Source organism: Hypomesus transpacificus, chromosome 20 (assembly GCF_021917145.1).
Source record: "Hypomesus transpacificus isolate Combined female chromosome 20, fHypTra1, whole genome shotgun sequence".
NCBI classification, from domain to species: Eukaryota; Metazoa; Chordata; class Actinopteri; order Osmeriformes; family Osmeridae; genus Hypomesus; species Hypomesus transpacificus.
The window spans coordinates 4497955-4517514 of NC_061079.1; the positions used below are offsets into that span (position 1 = coordinate 4497955).

Consider the following 19560-nt stretch of genomic DNA (forward strand, 5'->3'; position numbering starts at 1 on the left):
TACCACAGTAAGGTTGGACGCTTATAGTGTCCACATCGGTCAGTATGGATTCACATCTGCCATGTTAGAAATTTCATGGCAATGTTTGCGCGTGCACACACACACACACACACACAACCACCACACGTACACACTCACACACCACAGTACATACATACAGTACAGTCATGGACACGTAAACTCATACAAACATATCTATATTTAATATAGGTGTGTGAGTTTGTATGTGTGTGTGTGTGTTTCTTTCATAGGCCTTTCGGTAGTGTTCAACACATAGATCAGTATTTTAGGAAAGCATACATTTAGAGGCCAGTAGTTCGGATCCATCCAGTGGATCAATATCAAACTACAAAGCCTTAAGGCCACCATCTTTTTTTCTTTTAGAATAACAAAAACACCTCTTATCTGGGAAACTTAATGTGCCAGTGTCTATACTCATTACTCTTCATGCCCACCCCCCCCCCCCCACCCCCCACCAAAAAAAAAAAAAAATCTAGTGCCATTTTTCTTTTTCATTCTTTTTAAAAGAAGTTTTATCTTTTTGTACTTATCCGTCGGAGACATGCATTCGCATGTGGTCATTGAAGTGCTCAATTTGGTCGAACTTGGCAGGGCAGACGGAGCACACGTAGGTGGTCCCTTCTTGGCAGCTTGCCTCCGCAGCCACACCCACTCCTGTTCCGACCCCGCCCCCTATCCCGGCGCTCCCCCCCATGGGCATGGCCAGGGCCACCACCCCGGCGCCAGGTTCGGGAACAGCCATGGGCATAGGAATGGAAACAGGCCCGCCGGCACCCGTGGGCCCTGACAGGCCCGCCACGGCGCCGCCGGCACTGTGCATGGCCATGTGCCTCTCCAGCAGGGTCTTGTGAGAGAACTTCTTCTTGCAGATGTAGCACTCGTAGGACTTCTCGCCGCGGTGCAGCCGCATGTGAACGTTGAGGGAGCTCTTTTGGGTGAAGCGTTTGTTGCAGATGCTGCACTGGTAGGCGCGCACGCCCGTGTGCGTCACCATGTGTTTGATTAAGTAATCCTTCAGGGAAAACGAGCGCCAGCAGATGCTGCACTGATGAGGCTTCTCACCTGGATGTGCACACAAGTCGGATGGGTTAGGGGACAAAAGGCCCACGAGGCAGCAGCAAAAGGATGTGAGAGACGACAACAAAAAACATGGAGAGAAACAGTAGCGCTGCGAAAGAGTTTCTCAGCTCCGCCAATCTAGCCTTGACCGATGCGATGTGAAAGGGCAGTGCTCATTCCAAAACGCATTAGTACTGTATTCAGGCTGTCTTCTATTTTGATTGGCATACATATGTATGTGTATTGTACAATTGCAAATATGTAGGCAGAATGTCAAAGGTTATTTCACAAAAATGAAACTTCTAATTGCGTCTATTTATTAGCTTTACTATTTTCTTACCATTGTATTAGTGTATTCAATTTTTAGTTTGGAAATAAAAATGAATAACCAATAACCATGTTGTGAATCGAACAACAGTCAAATCAATTTCACACATTACATTCACACAATGTATCGTACATGGGATCGGGCACAAGCAGGGAGATCGTTACTCACCAGTGTGGACAAACATGTGTTTGACATAGTTTTGTTTGGCAGTAAACGTTTTACTGCAGAGAGTGCACTCATAGGGCTTCTTCTCCCCTGGCCCCAGCCCTGCCCCGGCCTGCTGCTGCTGCTGCTGCTGGGCCTGTATTGACATCTGGTTGGTGTACGGGGGCATGGAGGGTGGCGGCACGGCAACAAACTGGGTCTGCTGACCTCCTAGGGACTGGGGGAGACTGAACAGAAAGGGTTTGTTGGTGCTCGACGACTGCGTGGCGAAGAGCGTGGGCAAATAGGAGTTTCCAGCGGTGCCCATCACCTGGGTGTTGCTGGTCATGGTGATTGGCATCCTCAGGTTGCTGGTGTGTGATTCGGCCTGGCGCATGTAGTGCTGGGCACCTGACAGGGACGGGGACACGATGGGGTGGGGCAGTGGCTGCATGGCGCCGTCACTCGCGCTGTGGGACGTCCCGCCGTCCTCCACGTCGTGGACCTGCTCCGGAGACGAGTCGTCCACCTCGATCTGCACCGGACCCCCCCCGCCTCCGTCGGGGTGGCCCTCGTTGACCCCTTCCCGCCCGAAGCCCAGCAGGTAGTGCTGATGCTCGGCCGAGTCTGGCTCGGTACCGATGGAGGAGCTCACCCCCGAGTCGAAGCTCTCGCCCTTGGGCTCGCTCTCGACGCCCTCGGTGTGGTCGGTGTCTTCGGCGCCGTCCTCCAGGCCGCCGTAGCAGCCGCCGTACTCGTCCTCGGCCTCCTGCTTGATGTGCAGGCCCCCCGTCTGTATGCGTACCGGTCGGGGCTGCTTGCGGCAGTGGGTGGTCTCGGTGGACAGGAAGCGCTCCATCTGCTGGGACCTCTCGTGGATGCGGGTGATCCACGGCGGGTCCTGGCCGTGCTGGTCTTTCTGCGGGGCGAGCGCCGGGTCGTAGTTGGCCGACATGCCGCCCCCGTAATGGGTGCGCTCGCGGGTGCCGTTCTGCAGCGAGAGGCCGGGGTAGGAGTACACGGACGTGTACGAGCGGTCCAGGCCCTGCTGCGACGTGGCCTGCATGTATCCCGACTCGGCGTCGCTGCTGGGCCCTGACGTGCCAGACTCCGGAGTGCCTCGGGGGGTCTCCTGCCCGGAGTCCACGGGGACGACGGGAAACCCCCCCGGGCCGGCCAGGCCCACATTCTGGGACACGATACGGGTACACTCGTCGATCACGGTCTTGATTTGCAGGATGCTGGCGGCGGTGAGGATCTGGAGGGCTTCGGATTGAGACACCCGCAAGACCCCGCTGTACATAAAGTCGATCAGCTTTTGGATGGACTGCACCGAGACCACGGAGGGGATCTCAATGTCGCTGTAGCCCAAGAGCAGCTTGTCCTGAAAGAAGGGGCTCCCAGCGGCCAGCACACACCGGTGAGCTCGCAGCATGCTTCCATGGATCCGAACAGTCACGTCACAGAAGTGCCCGCGGTTCCGCTGCTCATTGAGGGTCTCGAGTACCGAATTGCTGAAGTTGTGGAGGTTGATGTTATGAATGCGCTCGGTCATCCCCTTGCAACTAATGTCACCTGGGGGTCAAACCAAAACAAAAAGCGCAGTCATAAATGATCATTTTGACTTGAATCATTTCTGTTGATGTCTTATCTTAGCACATGGTGCACATGTATTAAATATACTGTCCATCAATAATAAAAGAAAAAGTTTTTGAAATTCCAAATTCATTCAATAAAATCATGCAAGCAAAACGATTCAAAGTCAACATGGAGACAATAACAAGTTCGTCAAACAGACTGGGAGGCGCCTTTAGAAATTTGTTGCAGGAGACCAAGACAATCAAGATGGTTCCCACCTACTTAGGAATTGTATTACATGTACAGTGAGCCATTTGATTTGAGACAGCATCCCCCCAGCAGGTGGTGCTGTAGGCTTAAATGACCTATTTATTATGCTACCGTGATGTGATGGTGCTCACATTTTTGGACGTGACACAAATGAGCTTTATTAAAGCTGATATTTCTACCCTACCAATTTGACCGAGCAAGGTTTAGGACACTGTGATAAGGGGAGTACGAACAGTTAAACAGAGTGAATGATAGTCTATAGATTACAATTTGGTCTAGGAAGCTACTGTCGACCATGTAATGGATCGCAACATGATATTTTAGTAACAAAAATGTAGAACTCGATATATATATGCATTGGTTAAGCTAAATTTCGAACAACTAAACAATTTAAGAGCAATGTTCCCTCACCGGTTGTTGAATCATGATTGGAAAACCATGGAAATAAAAACAATGGATTTCCATAGCTTTGCCTGAGTACAACATTTGTATGCTGTTTGTTTTGTTTATCCTTGTAATGTGAGGACATTTTTTTCTTTCTATCAAATCTCTTAGCGGAACAACATTGTTTGGCAAATAATGGAACTGCTTTGTATTAACCCTCCAGCTCAGTTGATCAACTATTTCGTTTCACAATCCTCTTCACCTTCTTCAATGAGATTCACCCTCTTTGCATACAATCATTAATTTACATAATTTCATTCAACCACACATCCCACATCCTGTGCATAAAGGCTCTTGAACCAATGCTGTTTTACATCTGGGTGTCACTTTTTATTTTTTTTGCCACATTTGTGTATGAAACTCAGGAGTGACATCTCATATGTGAAATGCATTTGGCCTTGACCATCAATACCCCAGAAAAGCTGTTGAATTGTGTGTATTAGTATTTCATATACTGAACAGACAGTTCTATAACACATTTGAAATCAGATAATGTTATGTGAAGAAAATTGATCTGCATAGCATTTTGGTCCACTACAAAGTATAACTGGGATGTGGTTGCATATCTCTGCCACGGTGGATAAAATCCCTGTATCATTTCCTATCGGCCTTTGTGAACCTCCGTCTGTACATTCAAATTGAAGAGATTAAAAGACAAAGTGAATCCATTTACACTTCTAGACTCCTGGGAAACCAAATCATAAACGAAAAAACACCAGGGGCAGCAGGTGAACTGTTCCAGTAACACCGCGCTTAGCTCCAGCTGGAAAATCATGCCTATCCATCCTCTCCCAAAAACAAAGCTCCTGACAGACTGCCTCCAAGTGTGGATACGCCCACAACACACACACACACACACACACACACACACACACACACACACACACACACACACACACTGGGGAATACTCACAGTCAGATGACAAGTTGTTGGGAAGATGTAGATGAGGCTAGTGATGAGGCCCGGGTTGCGCTACAGGTTGCTGGTGGTGTTGGTGAGGGACCAGTGCTGGGCTATACCTTCAGTTGTCTTGGCCAGATTCATGCGTCGTTCTGCCACAGTGGTTCCTTCAGTACCACCCTGGGTGAAGAGGACAGAGGCAATGCGTAAAACGACACGTCGTCATGCGGGAGTGCGGTGCTCTCAGGACGGTGCGTTTGGCGTCCTTGATTCTTTCCTGCTACACTTTACGACGCACACTTTTGTATTGTATGTCGCTGACCCCGGCTCGTGAATGGAAATGTATGTACGTGTGGATGCTGAGGATAAAAAGGCTTGGGTAAAATAATGGGATAAATAACAGCATTCCATAAGCAATGTGTTTTTCAATCACTCAATTTGATGCCTTCCAATCAGCAATATGTGGGGTCAATTCAGGGTGACCTGTGTGAAAGACTTTACAATACAGGGAACGTCTTGTCCGGCAGGACACATCCCACTGCTGTTTAGTGGACACTTGACTGCCAATTGTATTTCAAGGCAGGAAATCATATGGTCAGAGGGCCAAATATCCTTTTAGCAGTTAACTAAACTACTGGTCAGGAACACCGCATTCTTCCAACACATCTATTCACATTCCAGCTTGACTTGTCCAGATTGTCCTATTTTTAGGTCTGAAAAAAATCTATTTTCTTGTGTACTTATTACAGGAGATGCCCATGCCGTAGCTGATGGTTACAACTATTAACAGTGAATTTGTATGAAAAGGCCTTAGATCTTTTCACATCCTGTGTATGTGCATGGTCAGTCTGTATGCACACATCTCCTAAATCAATGCCTTTCTTTGTAACCTGTAGGGTCCGGAGTTTGTGTGTCCACTACAGTTGAGAATCCTAAGAGAGAATGTTTGAGTGGTACAGTAGTTAAGAGGCAAGTACAAGTGGCGTATTTAATGGAATGGTTAGCTTGAACCATGCCGCGTACAATATCTGTTGTACGCTTCTGTAGGGGAATGTATTGTTTTGCTTCATCCCTTAAAATGAGCTCTCTGACCTTCACTTGGGAGAGAAATTTTGCAAAGCCGCAAAAAACACTGTTGGTTGAGATATACCATAATACCATAATGCCTTCCACAATGGCAGCTTGAGCACCAGCATGCATTCAGTGATTACACATGAAATGTATGATAAAACGTATATAAAACTTTCTCTGACATTTTCCTTTGCTCAGCTGTGTTTTCTGGAGACAGTAAGATCATTGTAACTTCTCTGCCCCCTCCTTTTAAGGGAGGTGGGGAGTAACTGTTATCTCTGTAACTGCTATCAACCGACTAGAAGTGAGCATCTCTCTTTTTCTTCATACCTCATCCACCCACAATTCAAGTCAAGGCTATTATCTGCATTGAAGCCTTGTTTGTCTCAAACGATATTAACGCTAAGCCCTCCGTTTTCCCTATCTTATCTGTGAGCTCCTCTCATGCTCAGAAGGATCGGTGCCATTACAGTTGGGAGTGTTTTGTCCTTGGTGAAAATGTTCTCGTGAGGTCAGCTACGATTCTTTAAAGCCAAGCCATTTGGGGAATTTAACCCTTTGACCCTAGGGTTGCAATGTGTGTTTTGTTACTTCGATATTGATATGGTTTGGTCAGCACTTCCAATCAAAATCCCTCCCAGACTAACCATCTCCACCATTTCACAAAGCAAAGCCCTTTGGTACACCAACTCACATTGTAAATACCTGTCCATGGGCAAAGCCGAAGAAGCTACAAAGAAGGCTACACATCTGGGAAGTTGTCATGTTGCACATCCCATCTACTTTTGTGCAGGACTGCAGCTAATTCATTACCTCGTGCGAAACAATGACAACCGTGTGCAGCAGCTAGTTTGAAAGCTACTTTATGTTCACCTTTTTAATTGTTTCACTTTATTATCAACAACCCCCATCGTCATTTGCTCATTGATAGGATAACAGGATGAGAGCCTACGACCGTTGTTTGAACGAATGGAACGGCCCGCAGTACCGGGCTACTGGGCTAGTTAGATCTAGCCACTTATAGCAGTTCAAAGAATGACAAACCAACTCTACTTAACTTAGAGCTCTCAATACCTCAACAATTCTTTTACATAGATCCATAGACAGCTACTGCAAAATTACATTAGCTGCCTGTTTTCTATTCACATTTTGTTATCCTGTTTTCTTCACGTTACTTATTTTTCCAGCTAAACCTTTTTATTAGTTGGGACATTATGCCGGCTGGCTGGCTGGCCATGCAATATCTAATATCAAAATATATCTGTAACGGAGATTTCTATGTGTTTTATTTACAGGCATGAGGGTGTCTCTATCATGTGTTTTTATTATTTTCCACTTAAAAGGCAGCTTCAGTTCACTCCGCAAATAATCAGATATTGAATGTGACCTTTTCTCATCTAAAAGTTGATCTCAGATTATCAGAACCTTACAGGTGTTGTTTTTCTGTAGACTATTTGATTAATTGTACAATTATAACTTTTCTCCCTCCCTCATCCATCCAGCCTTCAGGGATATTATCTTGTAACTTATCTAGTAACTTGCATTGACTGACTTTAGCATCTCTTCTTTTTAAACTTTTCTTGTAACATAATTTGATAGTATTAATTGCCTTACCTTTTCCACACCTTATCTGCTACTTCCTTATACATTCCACTGCTAAGTCTAATGTTTACCCATAAGTGCCTGTGATGCATACCTAAAATATCAAACGTCAAATAAAGCTGGCAAACACAAACAAGAACCTATATCCCTTCTCTTTGTGTGATTATGTGTATGTGTTCAGTTTATCTGCAATCAATACTGAGAAGACAAGGCAGTCCGCCACAGTCAGACCAGGATGCCAGAACACGACTCCCTCAGATATGTAATAACTCAACACATAAGGCATTCATGCACTAACACAAGACAAGCATTCAACAACATGCGGCATGTGATTCACAGGTTTACAAGCACTCGTAAAAAAGCTATACATACGAGATACATGCAGCCGAACATACTGTAACACAGTTTGAGCATAGAAATAGTCCATAACAACATCAGGGGAAACTGACTCAAACGATGGTTTCTGTTGATGATTTGGAACTACAAATATGTGTTGCCCTTTGGGACAGTTTCAACTTTATGTGGAGGACTATCTTAATGACTGGGAAAGAAAAAGCAAAGACAGGAATAATGAGTTTGCATACAATGGTCTATATTAATGCTGTAATATTTAGTTGCACTTGAGATTGGTTTAATGCTCCTGATTGTCTTGGTCTGTTTTAAAACATATATTTTGAAAATGGTATCGTGCCTACTAACTATTGCACATCATGTTTATTAATTCAACAGGCGTCTGCTGTGTGTGAGTGTGTGTGTGTGTTAATGTGTTCTTGTACATGCATATATATGTTAAATGTAAATACAGACTATTCCAAACTATGCATTTAGATCTGGGATATTTTGTCTTATATTATTTAGTTTCTATATGATAGATGTATGTCAATCTGGATTGAAGCATCTGCTAAATTAATCAAATGTAAACATTTTCAACAGAGAACATTCAGTTTTCTTTTTTGTTTTGTACTGAGACTAAAATACTTAACTCACTGCATTCATTCTGGGTGTTATCATATATAGTGGTGGTAAAGCAAGCCTAATTTCCTGCACAATAATATTTCACAACACTGGGTGATATCAAAGGCTGCATGTATAACCCAATAAACAGTTTATTGGAAATCAACACAAACACACACAGTACACATTTATTGTGTGTTGAAAATAAACTACAAATAACTATTTAATAAATTATTTTCTAATGCATGTTTGGTAAGGGACAGATGACTGTGACCTGATGCCAAAGGCCTCTTTGTGGGTAATATCTTTAGGCAACACAAACAAATACGCATATTACCTCCCTGGCTTTGGTCGCAATCTAGACATGTAAATGCACCTGTCTGAGGGGTGAAGTGAGGTGAATATGGGCAACAAAAGAGCTGGCCAGAGGGAAGCAGGCTTCAACTGCCCAGACTGCCACTCACTAGAGTGATTCCATTTTAGCTGTGACACAGTGGGTGAGCAGCAGCCAGTTCCTACCTGCAGTGAATGCTAATCAGTCCAGGGGTCTGTCTCACCCCCCCCCCCCCAACCCCCACCCCACACACACACCCCTCCCCCACACCCCTCTCCCTTCCCCGCCTTGGACGAAAGGGGCTGATGATCCTTCAAAATTAATTAGATCCTTTTTGGAGGCAGCCATTTTCTTTCACTCCTTATTGCTCTGGCAAACATTGTACTGTGTTTCTTGCTGCCCTTGTCCTTAGGAGACCCACAATATAGTTACAAATATTCTTATTTGAGACTGATCTCACCGTTTTGGAAAACTCCTTTCTTTCTTTTTCTCTCCATCTCTCTCTCTCTCTATCTCTCTCTGTCTCTTTCTCTCTCATTCTCTCTCCATCTCTATCTCTCTTTCTGTCTGCACTGTGTGCCTGTCTCTGTAGAGTTAGCTGTCAATACGTCCCCAGAGGTCAGTTTGTCTGCTAGAAATCAGACACAATGCTCCAGACTGCCAGTGCCATGCCCTACTGCCACAACAAAGACCCCGGAAAGAGGAGAGAGATAGGGGGAGAACAGCATCGGCAAACTGAGTTCAGGTTAATCACGGCTGCCTTAATTAGTTGGCAACCTCATAAAATACACTGTGCCGAATTTGGAAATCAGTTTAATCTAGGGGGAAAATGAAAAGGTGGGGATAGGGGGATGGGGTGGAGGACAGAGATGAGAGGCAGGCTTGTGAAAAGAGACGGTGTCAGCCATGTGAATAATATACATCTTGAATATGCAAATTTGACTTACAATACACAGTACAGGCATACATTTTCTCCTCATTTGTGCCCACAAAAAGGAAAAAGGGTTTACTCTGGCATTGTGATCATCTGTAGTGCATGTTATACTATATGATTATGATTAATCAGGAGCATATTTTACACTGACCCCATTATTCATGAAGAAGACAGACAGTTGTTGTATTACTGCTAGTTGTTAGTGCAACAGTAAGTATGATTCGGGAAACATTTATTTAGGAAAATATGTCATAAATTAATGTTCTTAATGTGAAAACAATTTGGATTCCTATTCAATTTCACCCATACATTTGATAAACTACAGTTTGTTTTGCCCGGAATTTTAATCTGATAAAAAAATTGGAATTCAGGGAAACATCCAAACACACATTGAATTATTTGGTTGATGTATTCCCATTTCCATATTTGCAGCCAACCAAGCTCCAGTATATGATACAGTTACACTATTCAAGTACTAGGTACTATTACAATTTCATAATTCAAAATAACATCTACATTTTACACACCTCATCCGTGACCTTTCAAACTGGTAATAAACCAAACAGAATTCAAATTTGGTCTCATCTGAACACAAAACAATTAAATATTTCATAATTTAATATTCAATTCTCGCCCACAGCATTCTGTTGGCTAATTAAATTAATGAACAATATAGAGCACTACATGCCTTATTACTGTGGAGTGTTTTAAAATCCAGCTATTGTGCTGTTAAGTATAAACATCAGAATTGCCTGATAATATGCTTAATGCACCTAAAACACACTTCACTAGAATCAGTGGAAAACAAGCACTACATTTTTTGTGGTAATTGATTTACCTTTGACCTGTGCCACTGGACCTAGTGTAAAATCAACCACATTTCAAAAACAACATGAACTAAACACTTACACTGCTAAGACACAAACATTTCTATGTTTGTTGGTCATCACTCAGTCTAAACGATCACTTGGACTCATACAAAGCATCAGACGTATGATCCAAAATGAATTGACAAAAGGAGGGGATGAAGCAAATCGCTAATGATGGTATTAGATGAAGGGCTGTGTGGAATAAGGTGTTAGCACACAACGAGCATTACCATGGTTGCGATATGGCCATGATTCTTTAAGACATGATGGCACTTGTGGCTAATGGGCCTGGTCTGTAGCTACGTTGGGTTGCACATCTTTCATAAAGGGGACCCAATTTCTTGGCAATTATATTACCATGATGGGGATATCCATGACCAAGAGCAGACTTAATTACACATGACCTCAAATCATTAGGACACAAGTGTACACGGTTTGTCTAACGGTAGCAAATTTGTTGGCTGGACAACATGCTCAGCTATATCACCTCGTGTCATAAACACATCCGCTACTATTACAGATTCCAGAAGGTATAATAATCTTGAAGGCACTTTTTTATATTTTCAAGCTAACAACATACTACATAAAACCTACTTTAATTATCAGCAAGCCAAATGGCACAGTAGACTGTCATAAATCATTGATCAGACCACTTTGCACTGAAAATGCAGTCAGTATTAGGATGTTATTTGCAGAAACACTAATCGAGTACTACTTATTCTACGCTTTTAGAAATGAGTTGTTCAGATGATGAACCATTTGACTACTCATGTGATAGTCTCACAAATGCTCCAACCCTGAAGCAGATATTTGAACAATTAGAGACTTATTATTTTTTGGCACAGGTGACCATAGCAACTGAAAAATTTTAGGAAGGGAAAGAATCAAGAGCAACAGTGTTCGTCATGTTGGAGAGCTTGGAGGGGGGGGGGGAAACACTCCTCATCCTACATTCAAAGTGCTCTGTCATTGCGCTGCACCTAAACAAGATCCAAAAACTATACACCACCAAGACCTTGTAGAGTTATAAATACAATTCAGGACAACCATTTATGGTTTTATGAAGCCTGATTAAATCATTCACATGGCCTACGGAAACACTAAACACATTGTATGTTACAATCAGCCATGTCATTCTTCAAGAACATTAGGTCAGAATCAACGGTAGACTATAGGACAGTAAGTTAAATATATAAGACGAATTTAGGAACAATAAACTGTATGGCTACTTGCATTGTGTTGAAAGCGGAGATAACATCTGAAATAGGGTGATATCTTATTAGCTCTTATGACTTATCTATAATAGTCATATGCTGACAGATGGTAACATGGTTAACTAGAGTACTCTATACGTAGTGTCCAACTGAATGTGCCTGGGCCAAAGGCATACTGGCTAGTTTCTAGCTAGTAGGATCAGCTGCAAGAGCTTGCGAAACCAGTAAACTTTACACTTGCATTAGATTCAACTATGGCATGTTGAAAGCTGATTGTAACAGGGTTGACAGAGGGCACACAATATCAGTCCGATATTGAATTATGGTTATTTTCTTGTCTTGATGTCATATGACCAAAAACAGACCTGCTCATGCCCTTTCAACTGACCTAAGTCCAATGTCTTTCCTTTAATATTTGCTCTTTGTTCTCATCAAACCTCTCACATTTGTATGCAATGATTCTAGAGTTGATTTTAACAAAGTGCAAGCGAACCATACAACCAGACCATTTGACCTGTTTGCACCAGGCATGTTCTGATTCCTTAAGGGATTTCAATGAGACTGGAAAAAAACAACATCAGAAAAGCTGTCCTTACGACTGCTGAACAGCCAACCAGTGCCCACTAGGTTGGGGTTCATTCTATTTCTATTCAGTACATTCAGGAAGTGAGTTTTAAGGCATGAATAAAATAAATACATACGTCGAATAAACTCCTGGCCATAGCGTAACATAGTGTAATGCGTGTAAAACATTCAGCATTATTTACAAAAACAAATGATTTTTGTGACATGAAGAAACAAAGGTACTATACAGTATACCGTTAATCCAGAATGGGTCGACTCATACTGCCAATGTGAAAATAAGCTTTACAAACTTGAACCATAAACTTTTGTGTTGCAAGAGGAGCTTGCGAGAAAGCCAGCCATTTCACAAGGAAGGAGTAGCAGCCAGAAGCCCATTAATACGTTTTTTCTTCAATAAATACTCAAATTATTTACCAGAAAGGGCCCAATACCACAAATACATCAGCATTGAATCTTGAGTGAGCCAATCTATCAGACAAAATTAATCCAAACTCGGCTTCCAGATGGGCAACAGCAAATGTGTGATTGCTATTAGACTAATAGACAAGAACATTAATAATATTAGGCTTGCTTACATTGGGTATTCATTTGCAAGAATGTGATCAACATTCGCCAAAAGAGGTAGTACTTTTATTTTCTAACGATCTGCAGTTGCACAATCTCCTTTAATGAAAGCTACAGTAGGTAGTTGTAAACACTGTCTGTGTCAGTCAGCATACCTGCTAAAAATAATACTAAAGAGCTAGCAGCTATAGTCAATTATGCATATCGCTTGCTAATCGTGATCCATTTCATGCTTGAAATGTTTGGATAGTTGTTGTTTTTTGGCAGTTGGTCTTCATTACAAAATAACACATAAGGATTTCCTGAGGTTGCACTGGTAGTACTAGGAAACATCCACAGACATAGCTTACATTAAGTCTGCCAACTATGTTCTAAAATCTAACAAAAACCTTACTGCTTCAAATAAAAAGTAACAATGAGGTGTGGAAAGACTTTGGGGTCTTAATAGTCTTAACCTTTTGTGGGGCAACCCTGGCTTTATCGCACAAATGCCATTGTGCAGACACTGTCAAGTTATGTACTAAGTTGTACAGTCTTGGCTTCTGTATTTTGAGATGTTTACTAGCATGAGACATGAAAATTATTTCAGAGAATATAGAGTTAAGTTAGTTTTGGCATAATCCATGTAATATATGTATATATTTCTTATTTTTTCTTCTTCTTTTTAAAAGCAATCTCCAGATACTTTTCCACTCTTGAATTCACAGTGATCTCACCATGACTTGTCGAAAACCATATGGGTAGCTGGGTTAACTGAGGACAGACATGCAGCTTGGCAAACATACAACTTCCCTATTAGAATCCAAGATACATTTTTCACATAGTTGAAATGCCTGGGCCCTCGTGTTTGCATTTATAGTCAAAGACTATTACTATTTTACATGATCCATGTCTTTTGACAAAATAAAATAATTGTCTTGCAACTTTAACATGCATAGAGGTCCATTTAGACAAAATAGAAAGGGACCTTCAAATGTAGTTTACAACTAGTCAATTTACACCCCAATACTATCTATACCTGTGTAAATTCAAACTATTTTAAGAGATTATTTAGAGAGTTCAGCAGCTGTTAAACTTCCTACTACATCGGTCAGCTTTGATCTGTGTTAGTTTAAATTAAGATCTGGAAATCATGCTGATCAACATTGCTTTGTAATGACACTGCAAGCCTACTATTTAAAATGTGCAAGTAGAAAAGGTGGATAATTGATCAGATATGGATGGGTAGCTGTCTTGGAAAAATATATAAATCCTAAAGGTATACAATGTGTGCTATTGCACTGAAGCCTTGCAAAACCACTCTCGACCTTTACACCTTCACCATCATGGCAAAGATCCAGAGTTTAGTGTGTTGAAATACACATTTTCAGTTAAAGCCATTTTGAAGTAGTGAAAGGGTCCACGTAAAATGATGGCCTACACAGACAATGGCCTACACATATGTGCCTTGGTATTCCCATAGCCTGCTTGGTAACTTTGAAGACCTAATGTTATAACAATAATAATGAATCATATAGAAAATGCTGTAATCCAAAGTGACAAACATCACAGGAATGGGATTTCAACCTGCAACCTCTGATAGGATGTTACCCATGAATGATGAAGGTATGCTCTAGTATAGACAATTGGGGGAGAGGAAATGGTGACCTGGGCTCCATCGTCATCATCACCATCATGTACATTTCATGCATAATCTAGCGAGCTATAGAGAGGGACCTTTAAAATTGTGGGTTAGGTGTTGACTTCCTGCACTACTGTGAAACATCATGCAAAGACTCAAACGTAATTCAGCAGTTGTCCATTTCAGAGCAGAACTGTCATGTCTCTTACCTTTCAGTTTAAGATGGACCTCCAAAACCTCCCCATCTGACAATGACATCACAAATCACATCTGGAAGTGTCTTTGTAAGCTGATCCAGACCTATTGCTGTGGATGAAAGGCTGAATCAATGAATGGAAATATAAATCCCATATATATATCATATATGACTTACATAAACATTTGTCAAACATTCAAATTCACATTTTTTGGATATTCTGAATTCATGTTCCCCAAACTGTTTCTACATGTTACGGTAAGGGTTAGTCCATTGGGGGCACCATTAAGTAAGTAAGGAGGATCTCTGGAATTTGTCTTGAGCAAATGGTTTATGTGTTGATGTACATAGATTAGCTCTCCAATTTTTCCAACATTTGGCTTGCTTTGCTTATAATCTGAGCCCCGTGTTGACTGAATAACATCTGATTAAAATCCACCTTCAGGTGCTTGTGATATTTAAATAGAAAGTTAACTAGTGTTGTTAGCAATGCAAGTGTAAGAGATGGGGGCCAAGCCTGATGGAAGGCCTTTTCACTGAAAATATTAATCTGTAATCATTCAAAAACATGATTAAACAACATGTTAAATATTGTTTTAGAATGTAGTTAGTTGTTAAAATACAGGCAATAACCTTTCCGTAACTAACAGCATCAACTAATTTTTCTAATAATTTTGAAGAATCAGCAAATGTCTATATGGTTGCCACAACAACCCAACAATATTTTACATTTAATCAATATAACCAGACTGAACGATTCTGAGATAGTATTGCAGTTAATACGTACTCCTTCCTACAGTGACCTTATGACCCCATTGGAGATGACAAAGCTATCCTACACTTAAACCAGTAAGTCTCACTAGCAATCATGTATATAGATCAAACATAACGACAGAGAAACACAACTTCATACATACAGACTTTTACCGATTACTTTGAAAATGTCACCTACAAGCTCAGATTTCCGCACTCTAGTTAGGATGCTATCACTTCTTTGTCTTTCAGCGAGGGATAACCAGCTCACTATCCTTTAGGCACTGCAAGGGTGGGTTGATACACAGCTTGATACAGCTGGACCGACCACCCTCACCCAGTGTTAAACAAGATATTTGAAAGTTCAAATGTGCACGAGCCTACCTTCCATAAATTATACAATTTAAAAACAGGCTTACATATTCTGCAAAGTAATCAATCAAAACAGATAAACAAACTGTAATTATAAAATGGCATTATGGTCTTAATCTAGATTTGGGATATTTGTTTTTAGAAAAGTATGTTATTGTTCTACAAACAAAGATCGAAGTAAATTATAAAAGGAGGCCTGTATGGAATCAATCAATTATGATTTTGAGACTCAATTTTTTACATCAATAAGTTAAGAGTACCAAAATCACCTAGCAGAGATAAGGAATATTGCAGTGTACGTAATAATATTCATTTAGATATAACAGGCCTTAGAATGCGGAACTTTGCACTCCTGAACGGTAAACCACTGGGTTTGTACTAAACATGGGTCTTCAGTGAAATAACTATTAGATCGAATTGTTAAACTTTTGCATCACTGATTATTGACAACAATATTTTCACAAACCCACAAAAATATGTGAGCCAATGTGGAACATTAAGGAACATTTGACATTTAGGAGACAGACCTTTGGCTTTGCAGATGGGTGATATTACACACACACACACACATAATGTATCCAGTGGGACCTCGAGGAAATCATGTTTCCAAGGTCATCATGTGCTTAAGATGTTTCAAATGAACTTGCTAACCAGAGCATTTAGGGCTACAGTATTCGGCCACGTGTTTTGCTTTGTATGAAAGTGATATATCCGGACATCTTAATTTCAATGAATAGAATAGATAGGCTTCAGTCTTAAATGAACATGGGCTAGTTTCAGAAACTTTGTGAATCAGCAGTAGTATGCTCCCACTAGCGCTCGCCTTATTAGTGGTCCGTGATTAGCATTTGCAGAACTCAGATAGTCTCTTATGGATTCTTTACAAGTGAAATAGGAAACATGTTTAACCAATTCGAGAAACCCTGTTATTAATCATACATCGTTAATATGCTATGTCGTCATCACGTTAATGTAGCCTATATTGTTCATTTGCTATTGGTACGCATGGCCGTTATCTTAGCCCATCTGAAATAGTCTATATAACAATAAGGGATGCCCTCCTTTTGTTAAACATAGATCCAAAATCCAGACCAGAAGGACAGTTTTTCTTTCATCAGTGGAACTAAATCCGCGGTCCTTCATATCTTTAGCCAGTGATATTAGCTCAAATGCTGTTACATCTGTGTCAGACAGATGTTGCTTTAGCATGACTGATTTAATTCGACAAAACACTAGGTTATATGTATGAATTGGTTATATGAACTTGAAATTCATTGGGACATTAATATTATGAGCCAAGATAATAAAAAAATACATAAGCTGCTTTGTTACAACTGGGGGCAAATATCTCTTTCGGACATTGTTCGGGCCAACAAGTGACATATTTTTTTTATTACATTGTCCGGAGAAATCGCAAATGACGTTTATATATGTACATACGTACAGACTATATATATTTATCTATTTGTTTTTATTTTAAATGGCCATTTCCTCTTGTTAATCATTGACTCAAAAGATGTACACGCGCGCTATAGGTCGGTTAGATCTCCAGATGTCAAGGGAATGTTGTTTATTGAGAGTTTTATGAAGGAGCTTGACCACAGTCTAGCTAACTAATCTTTAAATAACGATGCATGAGGATAACTGATTAATTACAGTTAAAGATAAAACTCTGAAACAATTTGGGGGTAAAGGTAATCATGTTGAGAATAATGACAGATGGGCAACTTCTCACGTCATGCTCAGCGCGTCTTTTTGGTCGGATACGAACGTTAATAGACAAGACTATATCGTGAAACCAAACTGTGAACATAGGCTATAGGCCTACTCCTACAAAATATCATTTTGAATTTGACTTATAATTAATTGATGTTGATCTGGGATGACAGAATAGCTAAAGTTTTAGATTTTCCTGTGTATTTGAGTCGAAGGTAATAGGAGAAGAAACTCTAGAGTAATATTTTCTCTATTAGCACCACATGCTTACACTCTTGTGAAGTTTGCATATTTTATACATTTTATTAGTGCTGATCTTATAAATAGCCTTATAGATACTATATGAACACCCGCCCCTTTCTATCATTTAGCTAATTTCTTACCTGCTGTCCAACGTGTGTCCTCTTCTGGTGGCAGCGTTTAACAGCCTCCCGGTTTTTCCCCGGCAAAGCCTCGATTCTAATATTTTCCCTTACTTTGTTTCATTTCTCACTTCCATTTTCTTTCATCTCATCAATAAACACACGCTGCAGCCTACCTTCATAGAGGACCTCAGTTCAAGTGTGCCCTCCCATTTTTAACTATACGTTGAATATTTTGGGCAGGCACGCCTTTTCACTTACGATTGGAACAGGGCGCACTGTCTTGAGCGGTGTAGGCTGGATCATAAATCGGTCAACATTATTATGCCCCAATCGTAGAGCCGCTCACTCGTCCTACATCACATAGTGGGACGTTGTAAATGGTTCTATAGTGGTTTCGAAATGGTAAATGGTCCTCCAAAGCAAACAGGGGAGTACTGGGATCCAGCATGAATTGCAGAGGCAAAAGTTTCATAAAAATCCTCGTCTCAATGTTTAAATTCATACGTATGCTAAATGTGTAGACTAACCTATAGGCCTATTGTCCACCATAAATCCGTTTTAGTGTCTCTCACCATCTACAAGGCTGCTTCGTTTAGTCTTAGATAGCCAGCTGTAGAGTATAACGTTGCCTATTGATCCCCGAAGCCTCGGCATATAGCGTACTGTTAATACTGAATGAACTCTTTAATGAAATGTTCCCAGCGTTGCTCAGAATGGCAGTCAATAGTAAATGACATATAATACGCGTGCCTGTACTTCTTATTGGTCAGAGTCGTTGTCAGTAACGCTGTCCATTGGTTCGCAGCTTCATATTGGACGAGGTGACTGCCAATCTTTTTAGGACCAACAAGCTAGATTGCCTGTCGCGTCTTTTACTTTCTACGCATTTCTATTTTCTCATTTATTTATTTTTTAACGTCCCGAGCTGACCTCAAGCCAACCAAAAAAATGGCGACGTTTTAGCGGGCCAATCAGAATGAGTAAAGCAATATTGCATTTTTTGTTCTCCAATGCGTTCACAGATAACTTCTGACTGGCACAGAACTAAGCAATAGGGTCGTGTGGGATCCCCCTCCCCCCTTTTGCCTTCATGCCCCCTCCCTGTCTAGACAGAGACAGGTGTGTGTGCGCGCGCTCTTGTCTGACGTCTAGACTTAAAAAATCCATCCAAATCTGATATTAATGTGTTAATAATATAACCAAAACACAAACGAAGGGCAACAGCACGAATTTCCTAAATGTATCCCTCACCATTCACATTTTCAAGTGGAACTGCAGTTTGCATGAGAACTGTATGGGCTACTAAAATTCAATGGGTCAAATGAGCCTTCTTGGTTCATTTTAATAAAGTTTGATTCATCGCCATAATGTGTGTTAGATTATAGTAGGCTCATAATCATCAAACTCTACAGAATGAAATTATTTCGGTTTATCTTTAAAAAAATCGCACAACGCGAAAATCCTGTCAGTGTGTCGCGCTAAACAAACGCCATTTCTCATGGTGAACAAGTACAGTAGGCCGGATCATGTCTGGGGTGTTCAGTTGATTACGCACGCCATCTGCTGGATATTTAACATGAACCTTTATTGCAGGTTCAAGGGAGGACACCGTTTCCCCGTCACCTACATTAACCGGCCGTTGATCTTCAGCATTAAACCAGTTTG

At 41.3% G+C, this 19560-nt stretch overlaps 1 protein-coding gene across 1 annotated transcript; it reads right to left on the bottom strand.

The window, feature by feature from the left end:
• Window positions 1–538: 538 nt before the first annotated feature.
• zbtb20 (zinc finger and BTB domain containing 20) lies at window positions 539–18617 on the bottom strand. Its single transcript, XM_047043212.1, has 5 exons — window positions 17914–18617; window positions 14703–14799; window positions 4758–4925; window positions 1577–3127; window positions 539–1083 (listed from the first exon to the last, which is right to left on the bottom strand). The coding sequence occupies exons 4-5, from the start codon at window positions 3105–3107 to the stop codon at window positions 548–550; spliced, it is 2067 nt and encodes a 688-aa protein (XP_046899168.1). The 5' UTR covers window positions 3108–3127; window positions 4758–4925; window positions 14703–14799; window positions 17914–18617; the 3' UTR covers window positions 539–547.
• Window positions 18618–19560: the final 943 nt, after the last annotated feature.